The sequence below is a fragment of the Dendrobates tinctorius genome, unplaced genomic scaffold, assembly GCF_039654945.1.
Source record: "Dendrobates tinctorius isolate UK_male_01 unplaced genomic scaffold, ASM3965494v1 ptg000156l, whole genome shotgun sequence".
In the NCBI taxonomy this organism is placed as follows: Eukaryota; Metazoa; Chordata; class Amphibia; order Anura; family Dendrobatidae; genus Dendrobates; species Dendrobates tinctorius.
Window position 1 is genome coordinate 11,278,171 of NW_027361823.1, and position 18,968 is coordinate 11,297,138.

General features: G+C 39.5%; 1 protein-coding gene across 7 annotated transcripts in view; it reads right to left on the bottom strand.

Moving 5' to 3' along the window:
- Positions 1–439: 439 nt before the first annotated feature.
- Positions 440–18,968, bottom strand: part of A1CF (APOBEC1 complementation factor) — a 107,270-nt gene continuing 88,741 nt past the window's right edge. For 5 of the 7 annotated variants that reach the window (XM_073548241.1, XM_073548236.1, XM_073548237.1 and 2 more), the window contains 5 exons: positions 17,517–17,793; positions 12,691–12,905; positions 7,189–7,325; positions 4,788–4,912; positions 440–4,480 (listed from right to left, as the gene is read on the bottom strand). In XM_073548241.1, coding sequence (XP_073404342.1) covers positions 4,326–4,480; positions 4,788–4,912; positions 7,189–7,325; positions 12,691–12,905; positions 17,517–17,793 — 909 coding nt within the window. In that variant the 3' untranslated portion in view covers positions 440–4,325. The remainder of the gene's footprint in view (positions 4,481–4,787; positions 4,913–7,188; positions 7,326–12,690; positions 12,906–17,516; positions 17,794–18,968) is intronic. The other 2 variants (XM_073548240.1, XM_073548239.1) reach the window with 1 other exon arrangement.

Below are 18,968 nucleotides of genomic sequence, written 5' to 3' on the forward strand. Positions count from 1 at the left end.
AGCCTCCTGTGCCATCACATTAGAGACTACTCTCAAACAAAATATCACAAAAAGTGAATAAAAAAAAACAAAACACATTTAGGGATTAGCTAAACAGGGAGAAGTTTAGAGTATTGCCACTTTTTAATAAAGTTAATTACAAAAGTGGTTAAGGTGTTGGATTAAAAAAAATAATAATTTTTAGGTACCGCACCCACCATTTAAGGAGTTGTCCAGGGTTTGAAAAATATGGTTGCTTTCTTAGAAATGAAATGTCATGCCTGGACTGCTGGTTTTTTTTTTTTTGGACAAGAGGAGCCATATTTTAATTCCAACTTGGAATCCAGATCAATAATTTGCAATGGGTTTTAGAACAGCATCCTATAAAATTCAAAATAATGATTCGCAGACAATTTATGAACATTTTTTCAACAAACAAAAAGCATATTATCACTCAGGGTTATTGGTTGTATATACAAGTTTATTAAAGATACAGTAATCAATCTCTCAGTTAATTAGTACATTTGTCAACTAGTATTTACATCTGCATTTGATATATAGGGCACCAATTTGATTTATTCCTTGGAGAGTTTCTCCACATATCAAGATAATTAAAATCCACTTTCTGCAAATGAAATATCCCACAGAGGTGTCTGTAAATACCCTGTGACTCCTGCTTGTGGCTATATGTCAGCTATCAAGACACGGTTTTCAAATAGACTCCTTTAGAATACTTATATCTGAGATTACTCATTCCTATCTACTGTTAAAGGGGTTGTTTCAAATTTTTAAATGACAAAGTACATGTAAGAACAAGCAAGTTAGCATTTTACACCTTATTAAAGTCCTCTGTTCTCAAGAGTGGAGGGATTTGGAATTTTCTCGTGTACAGCTCATTGCCTAGCTTATCAGCTACCCTGCAGTCCCAGCATGGTCCATTTCCTAGGCAAGGAGCACTAGCCACAAGCAGATACTATACTTTAGCAGCGTTCCCCAACTCCAGTCCTCAAGAGCCACCAACAGGTCATGTTTTCAGGATTTCCTTAGTATGGCCCAGGTGATAATTGAAGTACCTGCACAGGCAATAATTCCATCACCTGGGCAATACTAATGAAATCCTGAAAACATGACCTGTTTTTGGCTCTTGAGGACTGGAGTTAGTGAACACTACTGTTGCTTGGATAGCTGGATCTGGCCAGCTTTTGTTCCCATGTATTTCTCCATTGCTGCCAAGGCAAAACTGGCTCTACGAGTAGCTTGAGAGAGAGCAAACTTTGGATTAGTGGTGCAGCCTTGCCACTAGCTCCAACCGTCAATCTTCAGGAGTACACCACCACCGGCAAAACAAGAAAGCCTGGAACAGTGTCCTCCTGAAGATTCAGCATGATTCTCAGTATCAGGGCTTGTCCACATGACCGATTATATCAGACGAGTGTGGTTTGTGATTTTGATTGGTAGCTCTCGTACCCATGATATTCTATTGCACCGAGCGGTCTGAGAAAATTTTTTTTAGAGATATCCAAGTGTTGGATCAAAATCGTCAATACAAGTCTAAATGGGTCAGTGAAAAACATCGGACTGCACTCAGATGACTTCTGAGTAAGGTCCAATTTTCAATGACTGACATAATAGACAAGGTGGAAAACCTTTATTTTTTTTATTTTTTTTTTTTTTTTTTTTAGAAAAAACGATGCTACTTTGGTCAAACTCTGATCAGAATAATCAGACTGTTTTTCTCGGATGGGGATAAAACGGTCGTGTGCACCTACCCTCTCACCAATTTTCGCCTTTGGTTTTACAAATAAGCCAGGTAATTTTATGGCATTATTTTATCAGTCCAGCTGCAACATTTGGCTACTTTCTCACATGACGGTCACACTATGGCTGAAAACCACAGAAGCCCTGTACCATTCTGGTCACTTAATCTTGCAGGATAAAGCGACTGTGCAGGGCTGTATAAGACTTCATCCGCAATGTGACTGCTCCGTGTGAATACAGCAATAATGCTACATTACTGATCAGTTTATGATGATTTCCTTTCAAGGATTGTATGTTGATAACTGCAGAATTTTTCATTTGATGATAGAACCTTTTATTCACAGTATGACAGTCCTTTACAAATAGCTATACAAACATAAGTGCTTCATGCACATCATAATACTGCTGCCTTTGCTCTTATTTTCCAAATGCAAAAAGAATAAATCAACCAATAACAATGTTACATCCCAGGCCTTAAAAATCAATAGATTTTTTTTTTTTTTTTTAAGTTTGCTTAAACTTTGGCTGGTCATTGTCTGGTCAAGTTCATATTTATTGCTCAATATATTTCCCCAGCCAGAAACAGGACATGTCGATAAAAACATAACAATAAGAATAATCATCAATATCTACCTATTTTATACACTCCAAGATTTTGTAGTGTTTTTTTAATTCTAACAGGTGTGACAAACTTTTGGAGAGACTAATATACAGTATTAGACCTTAGGCATGTGGCAGAGATGTGTGCAGGAAATTAGACACTGGCTCAGAGTTCACTATGGTCCTGTATTATGGAGCTGCAGATGTGCTCTATGTTAAAGGCTATGTGCACCTTCAAATGGCATTGCTTCCTATTTGCGGAATTAAGCAACATTCTAAAACAGCTCTCTCTTATTTTGTACCATTTTGTTAGTTTCAGACACGCTGCACTCTTATGTGGGTGACTACTTCAGTAAAACATACAAATTCCTCAGAACTCTGACTTCTGCTCCTCATTGCGCTCCTTCCCTTCTTTTAGTGTTAGAGATAGCTGGAGGGAGAGGCTTTTGTGCACAGATATGCAGTGGAAAGGGGAGATCGTATGTAAGGGATGGTACAGAAAACAGGCTGCAGACAAGGAGGAATGTACACAGAGTGGGGATAAGTACAGTATTGGAGCTGTGCTTATACATACAAGCAAGGGAAGACAGCAGCACTCTGCAGACACACAGAGCTCCCATCCAGCCTATCTTACTGAGAAAGCCACTCTCATAAGAGAGGAATGTGAAACTTTAATCACACTGCAAAGTGCCTGAAAATGAATCATAAGAGAGGAATGTGAAACTTTAATCACACTGCAAAGTGCCTGAAAATGAACAAAAGAATGAAGAGGGAGAACTGAAACTTAGTGCAAGTTTATTAACTAAAGGTAAAACTATCATATGTTAATATCAGCTTCCCATTTTGAGGATGCCCATAGTCTTTTAAGATGTTTTTGTCCTAGAAGTAATGCTTTAATGGAAGAACATGCCCATGTCATGGTAAGAAATTGCAGGCACAGTAGAGCCCATTATAGGCTACATTACATCACAGTGCCACAAGGCCTCTAATAGTTCACACTATTCACATTGATTTCTACTCCATATATTATCTTCAAGATGTGCCAAAAACAAGAGCAGATCTTTTAGAAAAAAAGGAGGTAAACCTTAAAGAAACACTCTCAAAGTTTTTATCCTCATATTATATTGGAGTTATATTATACAGCACTGTGTGCATACAATTGCTCATTTTGCCATTCGACCCAGTTAATTCTTCTTTTCTCCATTAGGCCTATGACAGCATGTGATTAAAAACCAGACTAGCTGAATCCATCTAAGCTCTATGTAGAAGCAGAAAGTCTCTTTCTGTAGGAGTCCTCATTAGATCTACAATCCTACATCACTGCTAATTCCGTGGCAGGGGAAAGGAGCAGTGCAGCTAAGTCAGGAGTTGAAGAGGTGGAGCTGGGCTGCTGGGAACTTTGCAGAAGTGTAGTATTGCAGTTGTAATGATGACTCATGCAGGAAAAAGGGACTTCCTGTTTCTACAAGGAGCTTAGAAGGATTTTGATAGTCACATGATGTCATAGACCTAATGGAAATTGAAGAATTAACTTGGTAGAAGGTAAAATGAACAATTGTAAGTACACAGTGCTATATAATATGATCATTGCAATATATTAAGGGGATAAAAACTTTGATGGGAGGATGAGGAGTGCTTCTTTAATTTATTACCTTCCTACAATGAAGTCTACTTTATTGGCTATGTGTATATGAATCTAATAATTAAAAAGATAGTTCTTTCTAATTGACTTTTGACAAATGCTTAAAGTCCTCCGTAGCCTTTGAGGCTGAGCCTGCAGAATATATTAAAAAAAGTGTCAATAATATCAATATTGAGAAAAAGGACCTCCAAATCGGAGATAAAAGCCAGCTACAAAAACTATGGCCTAAATAACTCATTACCTTCTTCACGAAATAAAAAATGACAAGGAAATGGAATAAAATACAATAAAATAAAAATAAAATCCCGATCTCTCGTTCACATTCAACGGTCACATGAGGTTTTGTTTAGAATGTTCCATATGCATCTCCTCGAGCCGCCACAGCAAAAGCTGGATAGGCTTCATAAGCCGCATAGGCTGCAAGGTCTTGTCCCAAGGCTACAGCTTGTTTCAGTTGTGTGGCGGCCACTGCTGCTGGTGCCGAGGTGGCTATGGCATATCCTACAGTAATAAATCACAAACGCCGCAGTAATTAGTATGTGACACGGTGTTTGATACTTTGACAAACAGGTGAAAAGAACGTGAGCAATCTAAAATAATCAGACAAGAGTCAGCTGAGCTTAGCTGGGATTTGCTGATAACCTTATGTGAGGATTGGGCATGTTGGTTTTAAACATGTCCGATCCTTCGTTCTCATAGGAAATGGGCGATTTGCAGCAGGGGTATGGTAGTGGCTCATTCTATAAACTTTATTTACATGAAAAAATAAGATGTTTCATTAGTTTTTCCACTTTTATCTGAAAGTTACCTGCAAAGGCTGCTGTTGTATCTGCTGTTTCAGTTGGAATCCCCAAGGTCTGAAGCGTATACTCTGCTGCATAGTTTTTTGCTTCATCCACTGATATACAGAGTTTAGGAGGTGTAAATGGGAGTCTGCAAAAAAAATAATCAAAATGAATAAAAAGAGACCATTGCTGGAGGAAAAGAAATAAAGGGATCATCTAGGGCAGCAGAATATTAGAAGCAGCTGGGTTATTATTTAGATGTTCATACCGATCCACTTTAAGGGAAGGTGCAGACTGCCGCAGATTGTCTCACCCGAGAGATTCGGGTTGATTGTGCAAATCACACTCTGATCAAACCGAGTGTGAGCACAGTGGGATACAATGATTGCCTCAGATGAGGAGAAGATGGAGAAAAAAAATATGACCATCTCCTCCATTCTGTGAGGCTGCAGAAATCGGACTGCACTCCGATGTCATTCAAGTATAGTCCGATGTTTCCCATGCACTCATTTACATGCATGGCCGAGTGTGAATCGAACATCAGATCAAACTCAAGCATGTGCAAGGCCTCATAGTAAAACATTGGTCTGGTGCGATCAGATGTTTTGTTGGATCACACTTGGACAGCAAAGAAGCCCGTCTGCACGTGCCCCAAGTCAATAATATTAGGTATACGTTACCTTACTTTCTATTATAGAGGTGAAACCTGTAGGAAATGTGTTTTCAGAAATTGATCTACTGCTTACTGTATTTTTCAGACTATAACATGCACTTTTTCCCAAAAATTTTTTTGGGGAAAATGAGGGTGCATCTTATAGTCCGTATGTACTTACCAGGAGTGTGGCGGCAGCAGGAGTCAGGTGCTTCTGCCAGCCCTGGACTGGGAAGAGGGGGTGTTCTGTGGTCCAATGCTACAGGGCAATATGACTCCCATCCTAGTCTGGTTAGGCGGAACAAAATCTCATTGCCAAGATCTCAATCTGCACATACGCCGCCTCCAGCGGCTATTTTCCCAGAGGCCACTGCATTGCAGCAATGGAAGTGCGGGGGCTCAGGGCTTTCACAAAATGTCGGCACCACCGAACCTGCTGCACCGCCTGGATGAGAGTAAAATCATCACCGGACCATCGAACACCTCCTTTGATCCCGCTCCACCAGCACTGCCGATCAGCCCCCTGATAAGCTGAATTCAGACTCTAATGGACGCATTAATTTTTTTTCCCCTTTGTTCCCCTTCTGAAAATTTGGGGTGCGTCTTATGGTCCGGTGAGTCTTCTAGTCCAAAAAATACGGTATATCGTTTTTAGATTAAATGTATTTTTTTTTATTACATTTTTTAGCATTTTTCTTTTACTTTTCATAGCACAATTTGTACTAAAGAGGATTAAACATCTTCTAGTTTTCACACTTGCCGGAGCTATTCTAAAGTGATACTTTCCATTCTTTCAGAAACTCTACATGTACACTAAAGCCCCCATTACACTAAACGATGTCCCAGCGATCCGACATGATAGGATTGCTGGTGAGCTGTCACATAGACAGCCCCAGCGATCAGGACCAGCGATCAGCGACGCTGGTTGCTAATGTAAACGTCAGGTATCCAGGAGCAGTGCGACTCCAGTATACCCGACGTTTACCTTGGAAACCAGCATGTACGCCGGCTTCCAAGGTAAACAGCGGGTATCCAGGAGTCGTGCTGCTCCTGTATACCCGACGTTTACATTAGAAACCAGCGTCGCTGGTCTCTCGCTGCCACACGCAGCGATGCGCCCTGGGCAGCGGGAGACCAGCGATCAAAAACCGTCCCTGGCCGCTCAAGCACGATCAGCGATACCCGGCAGGGGGGCCGGTCGCTGATCCCCGTCACACACACAGCGATCTCGCTCATGTGTCACAAAATCAGCGATCTCGCTAGCAAGATCGCTGTGTGTCATGGGACCCTAACAGCATTAGACTGAAACATATCCTGTCTTTTGTATTGAAGCAACTAATGAGAGAGAGGGTGCAAAGGTCAATGTGAATGGAGGAGGAACAGAGGGAATTGTGACATCACCTATAGTGAATGGTGGATCCTGTATCATCAGCTGAGTATAGAGTTGTTACCTGTTGCTTGAACCCTGCCTGTGATAATGAGACTGCTCAAAAGTTTTCTGAAAAGAACAGGAAGTATGAGTCTAAAATGGCCAGAAGGAGAATTGCCAGATTTCTTTTTTTAATACAGATTGTGATATGAAAAAAATAGCCTACATTAAAAAAAAAGAAAGAACAAACCCTTCCTTTCAACTCTTTCATTTTGTTTTCTACCCCTTAAAGTTAGTACTTCAATTAAACATAGTTTGGTGCCTATTTACCCGAATTATTGGCCTCATATGAGCAGCAAAGCTTAAAGAGCAAACAGAAGACAGAGATAATACATGAACTCACATGGTAGGGTTCTGGCTCGCCAGGACGGGAATTGTAATCTTATACAGAAACAGCTGCCTTTGGTCTGAACCAATTGCTGAGTGTAGCTGATAAACTGGTTGTCCCCAACTGTTTTTTTGGCAGATTTCTTCCAGAATCTTAAAAATGGAAAGGTAGATGTAAAACCTATTCATATGGATTTTACATTCATTTTAAACAAATATACATAATCAGGGAGTCACCAAATAAGTGATATCAGTACACATAAAGCAAAGCAAATGTTATTGTTCTTTTATGGATGTTTCATATCCTGGATGATTTCTTAGGCTTTTGGAAGGAGTGGAAAGAGCCTGAAACAAGAGAGCTGCAGTATTTTGTTATATCTAGTAGATCATAGAACGTCCATTACCAGTTCTGTACATATAGCAATTTATTAGTCGCCCAAACAAGAACTCATATGTATAGAAGGCAACCTAAAAAGCTACACACTACAGAACAATGGGTAAGATAAAAAGAAGCCGAGAACATCAAGACAGATTATGGTAGTATGGTAGTCAGCTAGGATTGTTTCATTTCCTGCAAGACTGATGTATATTAGAAAAAAACATGATAAAGTTTCAAACTCCAAGTATCAAAAGCTCACTGGTGGAAGTTAACTCATTTTGCAGTCATCAAAAACAGTGAAATAAAAAGCTCATAAAACCTAAATGGTGCAAAAGTTTTCGTGAAAGGCACGTGAATGATTTATTTTTAGCCCAAAATACATATTAAATAACGAAATTAGCCCCCAAAGGGATTCCCATTTACAGGATCAATTAAATAATGCCAGAGTTCAATAGCGCATGCTGTACATATGGGGGAAATAACACGTAGCCTTTCTAGATTGAAATCATAATGTGTGTCTCATCTGTCTTAGAGGATTGAGGCCGCTAGGACTATGGACCTTCGTGCATTGGCCGAATGCCCAAAAATAGTACTCTACAGGGCGACTGGGTATTGATACCAATTTTTTTTTCCTATTCTGTTAAGGAGTTTCTTGGTTAAAACAAGAAATATTTCTACTTTCATAAGATGTCTGTAAGAATGGCACAACAGGGGTTGTCTTCTAGTCACCTGACCGCTGCAGCCAAACAAAGGCCGCAGCGGTGCAGAGCAGTAGCAGGTCTCTGGAGTGGCCTGCACAGGCGATTTGGATGCCCTGGAAAGTGATTATGCCTTTGTTTGTTATTTTCGAACAATCCATACCTACGAAAACCACTGTCTAATAACTCCTTTATTAATACATTTTATATTTAATAAAAAATAAAGTAAATAAAAGTATTTACTGAAAGTCAGGAGACCTGATATGTCCCCTTTACCTACAGCTGTGGCAAAAAATTAAGAGACCACCACATCAAAACCCTGTCATGGGCAGCCCATTCTCCAGACTTGAACCCCATTGAGAACCTCTGGAATGTAATCAAGAGGATGATGGATGGTCACAAGCCATCAAAGAAGAACTGCTTATATTATTGCGCCAGAAGCAGTGTGAAAGACTGGTGGCAAGCATGCCAAGACGCATGAAAGCTGTGATTAAAAATCATGGTTATACCACAAAATATTGATTTCTGAACTCTTCCTGAGTTAAAACATTAGTATTGTTTTTAAATCATTATGACCTTGCTTTCTTTGCATTATTTGACGTCTGAAAGCACTGTTTTGTTTTTTTTAAATTTTGACCATTTCTCCTTTTCAGAAAAAAGCAAAAACAAAAATGATTGCTTGGAAATTCGGAGACGTATTGTCAGAAGTTTGTAGACTAAAATAATTTACATTTTACTAAAAAATATACCTATAAAGAGAAAAATCAGACAAACTGAACATTTGAAAGTGGTCTCTTAATTTTTGCCGGAGCTGTATGGGATATTAGAATGGTGCTAATTCCGCTCATTAGTTTTGCTTTCTTGACTTTCTTGGTGGAAGATGGCAGAAGGAGCAGCATCCACAATTGAGGTAGGTTTTCCTGATCAATAGTTACTCTGAAGAATGAAACTTTCATTTCTGTAGTTAATATTGATATTTAGCCTAAGGAGTATTTAGAAAAACAAAAGGTTACAGTGAAGATTTCAATCTATATTAGCTCCCTGTCATTTACACGAGAGAACTGATGTTTCTGTAATTTGCTGCCTTATTCCAGCAGACAGAACACAAGGTTCTTTTCTTTATCTAATGGTGCATTCCCTAATCTGCAAATTAAGGTAAAAAGCTTCTCGGCAGATGTAGTTGTGGAGGATGTGGTTGGATAAATTACATAATGGAAATGTTGTATTTGATAAAAGTCATTTAGACTATGTGCTCAAATGCATTTCAGGAAGCAACATGTTTTATTAGTCTATTAGGAGTATCATTTTTTACTGTTCTAACGACAATATTATATCAGCAGGAATAGTAACGACTAAAGGGATTATGAGTCTTTATGTCAGAAAGTCCTCTTCCTCTCTGAAGAGACAGTTTGCATATTTAATTTACCAGGGGAGCATGCAAGACTTAAGTCTCCTCATACTGGCATGCCAGACCTGGCCTGTCACTCTCCACAAGGAGAAGCCTTACCACTTGATATCTGGAAACTGGTGTAGGGTTGCCAACTTGACATTTTAATTTTTATGAACAGGTTTTGAAAACAAATCACAGACAGACAATATTTTTTACGCACAACCAACCATTATGATCAGTGATCCATGTTTACAGTCAATAATTCTGATATCAATCTCCATTCATTGTAGACTTTAAAATGATGATAATTACAGTTTAAAATAATCTGTATAAGTTCCTTAAGCTTCAAAAAAAATCAGACGCCATAAATTCTTTTTATGGACAGGGCAAAAAGATGTCCTATGTTGGCAACCCTGATCTGGGGACAATATAACGGGGACAAAAATATACAAAATATGACTTATCACAACATTCAGTTTCCATTTAGGGCATGCTATGACTATTCATCATTAATAAAATTCCTAAAATATTATAAAAACAATCATATGTAACTGACTAATGTAGAATATGAATGGGTACAATAAATATTGAAACCCAGTGCTGGTCTATTGTAAATGTCACCATTCACTGAAAAGATTATATCCTCCTGTAATTAAAGGGAATCTGTCTGCAGGTTTTTCCACATCATCTGAGAGCAAGATAATATTGAAAAAGAGACCCTAACATCTGTCATGTATCACTAAGTTTATTGGGTACAGCACTTTTGACACAATCCTAGTTTTTAGATGTAGCAGAGATCAAAAAGCTAACCCTGCCCACACCAGGCTCTCTATGTACATTGTCTAATGACAGTGAGCTGCTTATCAGTGGAGGGGGTGTGGTCAGGCCAGGGCTCAAGGGAGCTGTAGCCAGTAGCATTAATCTCCTGGTCATAAAACCTTCATTGTATGAAAACAGCACGCAGCCTAATAAGTGACACATCCCTGAAATTTGTGTCTCAGCCCCAACTTCATGCTATTCTCAAATTACATAGCAAAAGCCTGCTGACAGATTTCCTTTAAATTCTTTGTACCTTTATCTCAATGCATTCGTTCACCTCTGTGCCAGTAGATGAATAGACCAATATATGGATATGTAGTGCACATCCTGATCATAGCAGGAGGTACACACTTGGTCAAAATTGTTGGTACCCCTCGTTTAAAGACCAAAATGGTGACAGAAATAACTTGAATCTGACAAAAGTAATAAATAAAAAAATCTATGAAAATGAACAAATGAAAAGTCAGACATTGCTTTTTTGATGTATTATTGCCACCTATGTAGTGTATCAAAGGAGGCCGGTTTCCTAAGCATATAGCGCAGGATTGAAAACTCTGTAGTGGAGCACAGAACATTGATTAGTGACCTCCGACTCACTCCATAAAACACTGGAGCAGCCAGATGACAAACTGCAGAAGGCGGTCCGGAGCGTTGGCGGGAACGGATGAAAACGCTGGAAGGTGAGCATCACACAGGAGGCAGGGGACTTGGATTTTAAGCACCACTTCAGCAGTGAAATAAAAAGATGCTGGAGTGGTGCTTTACAACTGGACATAATGTGTACTTTACATTGGGCCTAATAAACAAACAACGACTTCTAATTCTAGAATATGGAAAGTGATCAGATAAAGAACTATTTTAGAGCATCATCTGATTGGCTCCAAAATTTGCTTCAAACATGGATCCAAAATCGTTAAAAACTATCTTCAGTGTAAAGAAGGACAAGCAGTCCTAGAGGTGATGATACGGCCCCACAAAGATCTGATCTCTACATCATAGCATCTGTCAGAATACATGAAGAGACAGAAGGATTTACACAAGTCTACATCCACAGAAGATCAGTGGTCAGTCTTCTAAGATGTTTGGAAACATCTCCTGCAGAGTTCTACAAAGAATGTGTGCATGTGCATCTATAATAATTGATGCTTTCATGCTGTTTTGAAGGCAAAGGGTGATCACACCAAATATTGTTTTTGTTTGCTCACTTTGCATTTTGTTAATTGCTAGGAAATAAACTATTAACACGTCTATGTTAGAAAACATCCTTACCATTTTTCCACTGCTGCCTAAACCTTTGCACAGTACTGTACATATTAAATACCATATGTAACGTTAATGGGCAGCTTGATGAGAGGATGATAAGCCCGCAATCTAAAACACTCTACAACAGAGTGAATACATTACCATTTCTCTTAACAGATTATGTAAAGCTGAATAAAATATTTAAGCCCCAATTCAAAGTTTTGTGACCTTTCTGCAAATTTTTGGCCTTTTCTTGTTGGACAGGAGCACAAAAGGGGCAGGACGCCATAGCTCGTCTAGTTCATGAAGAGCTGTGGCGTGCCTTATGCCAGAAATCTTACTTCAGTTCCTGACTGGAGTAAGTTTTGTGGCAAGGCTCATGCCAATTGTTTGATGCTCCTGATTTACAGGCGTATGCGCCCTCCTAATGAAATCAGTAGCACCAGACTCCAATATGCCCTCTCGTCAAGATCAATGTGAACATCGCTGGTCTGGATGAATTGGGGGTCATAGACTTTATTTGTTCTCAGGGAGATAATCCATTGTTTCAAGTGTTTGGCAGGATCTTATTTCTTTCTCCCAATTGATGACACATACGTGGCGAGCCACACTGAGTGTTTGTGTGTATGGGGAGGTTATGAATGATAACTTATGGCTCCCATATATTGAAAAAGTGTGGGTATCTTTAGATCAAAAATCTTTGAACACCAGGCTTGATGAGGGGGTGAGGTGGAGTCAGAGTCCTCTTAATATATGACACATCTTAACATTGTTGTGCGCCTCAATGTGCCTAGCCATACTTCTCCCTCCAGTTGTAGACTGGAGTAAGATTAGTGATGTAAAGTATGCCACTGCTCGTCATGAATTAGACATGCGGACAATGCCATGCCTGTGTAACCCTTTGATGAGTCGGGTCCACAGTGTATAATGTGCTTTTCCTTAGTTCTGCTCCAGCAATTTGTTTACAACTACACTAATAATCCATCTTACCTGTGATGCCAGTTTGATGCCCTGTGGTTTCAAAGCCACAGCACTCATAGGTGTGAGCTCCATTCCTGGTAAAATATCATAGAGTTTCTCTTCTCTCTTGTCTCCTTTCATCTGGTATCCCAGACATCCTCGGCCCAGTCCAGTGTATGCCAGGTATCCCCGTCCTCCCAGTCCTCTAACGCCCGCAGCCCCTACAGGTACACTCATGTAAATTTCTAGGAATGTAAGAAGGCATTAAACTGAATCAAATCAGCAGAAAATCACCCAGATTCACGATATAATAAAGAAGCTGGAGCCATGTGCATTGAACATGCTTGAAACAATGGAGTCGTGTCACAGTCAGTGACCTTAAACTAAAGTGCATATGTTGTAAAAAGGTAAAGAAAAGCATCTAAAAGCTTGATATATAATAAAATCCCACTATTTCACACGGAAGTAGGTGTCACATGGAAAAACTTTCCAACATACAGTAAAATGCTACCTGCCATCGATAAAAAGAAGAGCGCATCATGCGGCCAGACTAACACTAGATTTTTAGCAATCCAATATGACCATGATTATATTCTTCCCCTTCTTAACCAGACAAAATGTCAGCCAAGTATCAAGCTGTTATGTAGAAAACCTGTGGAAACTAGAAGAGCCCAGTTTTCTACGATAAAGGTGTAAATGCCCTTCTTCAGGTAGAGGTCCTCCATTGTTCAGAAGATGTTTAACACATGCTGGTTCCAACTTTCTATGAAATTATTGCACAAATTACAGCCTTTTAATTACTTTAAACACATAGTACTGTCCAGATTATGCACAAGCACCATTAGTATATGATAGCTGTAGATCACCAATATTACTCTTCCTCCTGATGAATTACAAAATGTAGGTGATCACATTGTAATAAATTGGAGCTGTGATCACGAGTCACCAATGGAATTCATAATGGTGTTTAGCGCCTTGAATAAGCCATTTAGGCTAATATCTAAATCCTGTCATATATGCTCCACACAATCATACAAAAAACTCTTTTTTTTCACGGTCAATATCATATAAAGAAATGATCGAGAAACAAAAGCCGTTTAGAAGTCTCTAATCTAGCTACTGTAAGCTCTCCCGACAAGTGGGTTTTAGTAAGCCTCCTATGAAATATCAGTTATGGAGAAGCTTTCTGTTTTGACAGATATGCATTGTATGATATTCTGTTATTCCTCTTGGGAATGTTTGAATAATTTGACAACTGGAGGCTAAAATTTCCTTTGTCAAAGGGGTGTGCCCTTCTATATTTTAACATTGTAAGCCACATCCCTGTATAAGGCCGGGGTCACACTTGCGAGAACCTTGCACGAGTCTCGTGTCTCAATACCCGGCACTGCCCCCGGCACTCAGACCTGAGCGCTCAGCTGCATAGAAACACATACAGCAACACACTCCGGTCCCGAGTGCCGGCGGCAGTGCCGGGTATTGAGACGCGAGACTTGTGCGAGTTTCTCGCAAGTCTGACCCCAGCCTATGAGGAGTGTCAGTGCGAAAGTGACAGTGTAATCATAAATTTCCCAAAGAAATAAGGAATGAAGAATACAGATGAGCAACATCAAAAAATATTATCCAGACTACATAGATAGACATGTCAGGAAAACTAACAGATCCTCTTTAACTAATTAGGTAAATCCTTGGGAAAAAAAAAATCTAAAGACTTATCCTGATATAGTGTGAATACAAGACAAGGCATATACTTAGATGCAAGGATGACTAGCCCAAGCTCTAGACCCAATTCTAGAATTGTAGAGGAATTCTTGGCTGCAAAATCTCATTTTATAAAGCATAAAGAAAAAAAAGTTCTAAGAAAATTGTAGAGCTCAATTACTGCAGATATAATTATAGAAAATATAGGCATAGATTAAATCTAATTACACCCATTTTGCATTCTATGGTTTCACATATCAGGACATAAAAATAAATAAGTACACCATTACTACTTTCATTAGAATTAGTGTATGGGGGCAGTCAGTGGGTACAAATGGGTGCTTCTATTAAAATGCTGCTGAGTAATTGCTCATCAGGAACTGGGATCACCTCTATTAAAGCAGAAGTTTGGGCAGTTTGCTGGTCTGATACTACCAGGCTGCTCTTTAATTAATAAAAAAGAAACTCCTTTACGACCTTTGACGTGGGCTGAGCTGATCTTTCCCTGCACATGATTGCTAAATTTAATGAGCCATCATGTGCCTCCCGCAGCTGTTAGGGCCCCGTCACACATAGCGACTCACCAGCGATCCAGACAACGATATCAACTTGTCAGGATCACTGGTGAGTCTCTACTTGATCACTGGTGAGCTGTCAAACAGGCAGCTTCACCAGCGATCAGCACCAGCGACGCCGAGCGCGAGGCGTCGCTGTTTACGTTAGTTACCAGCGCGCAGATGCAGGGAGCTGGTAACTAAGGTACACATCGGGATTGTAAGCGGCGTGCGTCACTTAGAAACCCAATGTGTACCTTGGTTACCAGCTCCCTGCATCAGCACACTGGTAACTAAGGTACACATCGGGTTTCTAAGCGGGTTTCTAATCAAAGAGGCAGAATTACTTTTTTTTGTCAGTCATAGCATTGCAGTAAAATGATATAGGAGGCGATGAAAACATAATACACTCCTCAAAATGGTATCAAAAACGTCAGCTCGGCACAGAAAATGAGCAATTGTGGAATTGTACTTTCTTCGCAATTTCTACGCACTTGGAATTTCCCCCCTCCTTTTCCAGTGCGCAATGTGGCAGAATGAAAGGTGGCATTCAAATGTACAACTTGTACCACTAAAAACAAGCCCTCTCATGTTTTGTGGATCGAAAAATAAAGTTATGGCTCCTGGAAGAAGTGGAGGAGAAAACAAAAAAACAAAAAAAAAATGGAAAATTGTCAGGAGGTGGAGGTGTTAAAATCCTTGTGACAGCCATATAATAGTAGAAAAAGCGCACCCGGGAACCCATAACATCACAAGACAGAAAGCGCTGTCATAGGGATTTTGGAATACCAGGAAAATGCTTAGCCCCTTCACCACTTTGTTATTTTCTGATTTTTTTTTGCTCCCCTTCTTCCCAGAGCCATCATTTTTTTTTATTTGTCCATCAATATGGCCATGTGAGGGCTTGCTGTGTGTGGGAAGAGTTATACTTTTGAGTGGCATAACTGATTTTACCATATCGCGTACTGGAAAACGGGAAATAAAATTCCAAGTGTGGTGAAATTGCAAAAAATGTGCAATTCCACAATTGTTTTGTTTGTTTTTTTTATTTCCCATGTTCACTATATGGTAAAACTAACATGGAAATATGATTCTCCAGGTCAGGACAAGTATGCAAATACCAAACATGTAGAGGTTATATTTATTTAAGTGGTGAAAAAAAATCCAAAATTTGTATGAAAAAAGTGCTTATGTTGCCATTTTCAGAGACCAGTAGCGGTCTCCATTTTTAGGGATATGGGGCTGGCTGAGGGCTTATTTTTTGTGCCCTGATCTGATGTTTTTACTGATATCTCGGGGTAGAGAAAAACCATTGTATCGCCTCTTATTCCTTTTTAATGCAATGTTGTGGCAGCCGAAAAAAAAAAAAAAAAATCGTAATTCTGGCATTTCGATTTTTTTGTTGTTACGCCGTTTACTGATAGATCGGACATTTCTGAATGCAGCAATACCAAATGTGTATTTTTAATGGTTTTATTTTGAAATGAGTAAAAGGGGCGTGATTTAAACTTTTGTTTTTAATTTTTTTTTTATGTTTTTCAAAGTTTTTTTAAACTTTACTGACTTCAATAGTCCTCTTAGGAGGCTTGAAGCTGCGATCATCCGATTGCCTGCTCTACACATAGCAGGGCTTCAGAATCATGTGTACCAGAAATCACAATCTCCTATGAACGCATACGGGTTAGCATTCATAGGAAATTCACAATGACAGACACGGGGCTCTTCGGCAGACCCCCGACTGTCATGACAACCCATCAGTAGTGATTGACAGCGGCAATGGTTAACAGCTGCTGTCATGTGCGGGGAAAGATGTAGGCTCAACACTGGAGCCTGCATCAAAGGCAGGGACACAACCTGAAAGGGTTAATAATTAAACTTTTGCTTTATTTTTGTGTAAAATAGATTTTAGCATGAAGTATATAGGAGCTCTTGTTAAAAAATACAGTAAGTTGATGATCCTATGAAAATGTTTTTTCTTACTGACTCTCCAGTTTGTAAAACCTATTTTATTAAACATTTTTAGGTAATTCGTCTTAATATAAGGAGTCTTGTGTTCAGAATCCTCAGAGTATAAGTGGTTACAAAGAGCGTCTCTCCGGAGGACCCGTTCGGTGTGACACAGACAGCCCAATAATAGCTTTTTAGTTATACAAACCAAATTCAATCACTTTGCAGTTTGCTATATTGGTGCAGTAGGTGTCTACATAAATTGGTGTAATTTAACTCAAATAAAAGCAATTACAACCTATATTATCATGTATTCCATAAAGAATATGAAACTATGTTGCAATTGATTCTCTTCTGTATTAGAAGCAAAGATTAATTTGCAGTCATTTTTCATACTCTCAGTAATCTATTTACAAAGTATCGGACACGCATTATGCAAAATCTCAGGTTAGTAACTGCTCCCTGTATATTACAAAGGTGACTGATTAGGATTCTAATTAAATAAATTACATAGCGCTAACTTGCAGAGGGATTCTAAACAGCTAATTAAATGTCTAAATTGTCATGTCACGCTCTGCCTTCTCAATTAACAACAAGTGCCGACATTTATTACACTTAATATAGATTCATTGAATTCAGTTACTGCGCCGTTACCTCTAACAGATGGAGGTCGGATGAGGCCACGGTTGCTGACATAGCCTTTGGCAGGTGGAAAGTGAAAGCTGGGGATAGTCGCAGCGTAAGTGGGTGGCGCATAGAATACCGGCGCTCCAAGATAGGCTGTAGTTGGGTCATACACGTGGCCTATGGTGTAGGCATATTCTCCTTGTATGGATCCACCTCTTCCGCCAGTTCCTCGTGTATATCTTACATAACTGTCTTTGTCTACTGGTTTAGCCAAGCTTACTTCTATGGGAGAGCCATCTATGATCTACAAACACAGACTTATAAGACATTTGCACATTTATATGTACTGTATATACTGTTTGTAGGTGTGAATCACATTGGCATAGGGACGCAATCAAACTGAATGCAAACTCTGTCTATCTGGAGCTTATAGGGGGGTCAACCAAACTGGACGCAACACTTGCACTCATGAATTCTGGCTTTTTTCATATCTACCACAGTAACGCTAACCTTGGGATAAACCATTAGTTCTTGTGAATACATGGATTTATATTATATTTTTTCTCAGATCTGCATTAGCGGGGTTAGTTACCCGTGACAATGCTTTTTTTTAACAATGTGCCTAAGAGCTAAGAGTCAGATAATTGCTAAGTACCTACCTGTTGTGCCCGGCACCAATATCTGCCAGCTCAGAGTCGTCACAGACCACTACTGCCAGCAATTCAATGGCTTGCATTAATGCAACGTCAGCAGAGCAGCAACTTCTCTTCTGCTTTGCACTTCTGAAGGGGAGTGGCTGCCAATGTCATGCTGGTTGACAACCAGTTCTCCGTTGCCTAACTACTGGAAGCTGGCTGTCAATCAGCATGATGTCAGCAGTCATGCCCTGTTGGCAGAACAGCCTGGAAGAAAAGCTGCTCTTTTGAAGCGGAGTAGCCGATTTGCCGGCAGGAGCAATCGGTGACCGCTCTCAGTCGGCGCCGGGTACAACTGGCAGGTACTCCATGAGTAAAGGCTGAGATTCAGTTCAAAACATCTAGAAAAAGCTCTTATATTTATTATTGTTTCTATAGTACTGGGAGTGTTCTGTTTCAATTCCACATCTAAAATTGTTTTGCAATTTTTTTACCCAAAAAATGGCTGGAAATACCTACAGTACATTTTTTCAAGTTGCCTCTGTTAGCAACTAACTGACTGTTAGTTTTTAGGCCTATAGTAAAAAAGTATGCCTGGATAACTCTTTAAGAGCTATATGAACACTTACTAACTACCTCAATCCATTAAAAAATTCTGCATATTGTAAAGCAGTAAATACTAAATGGAGGAGGAGGGGGATGCAGCTGAAGTATTATGTCTTAGCTGTTGTACGAGATGAGACTTATGCCATGAGAATGTAAGAGGACAGTAGTGTCCAGATAGGCGAACATAGCTCTAAGCAAACGTTTCCTTCTTTATCATATGCACCCTTATTATTGCCCA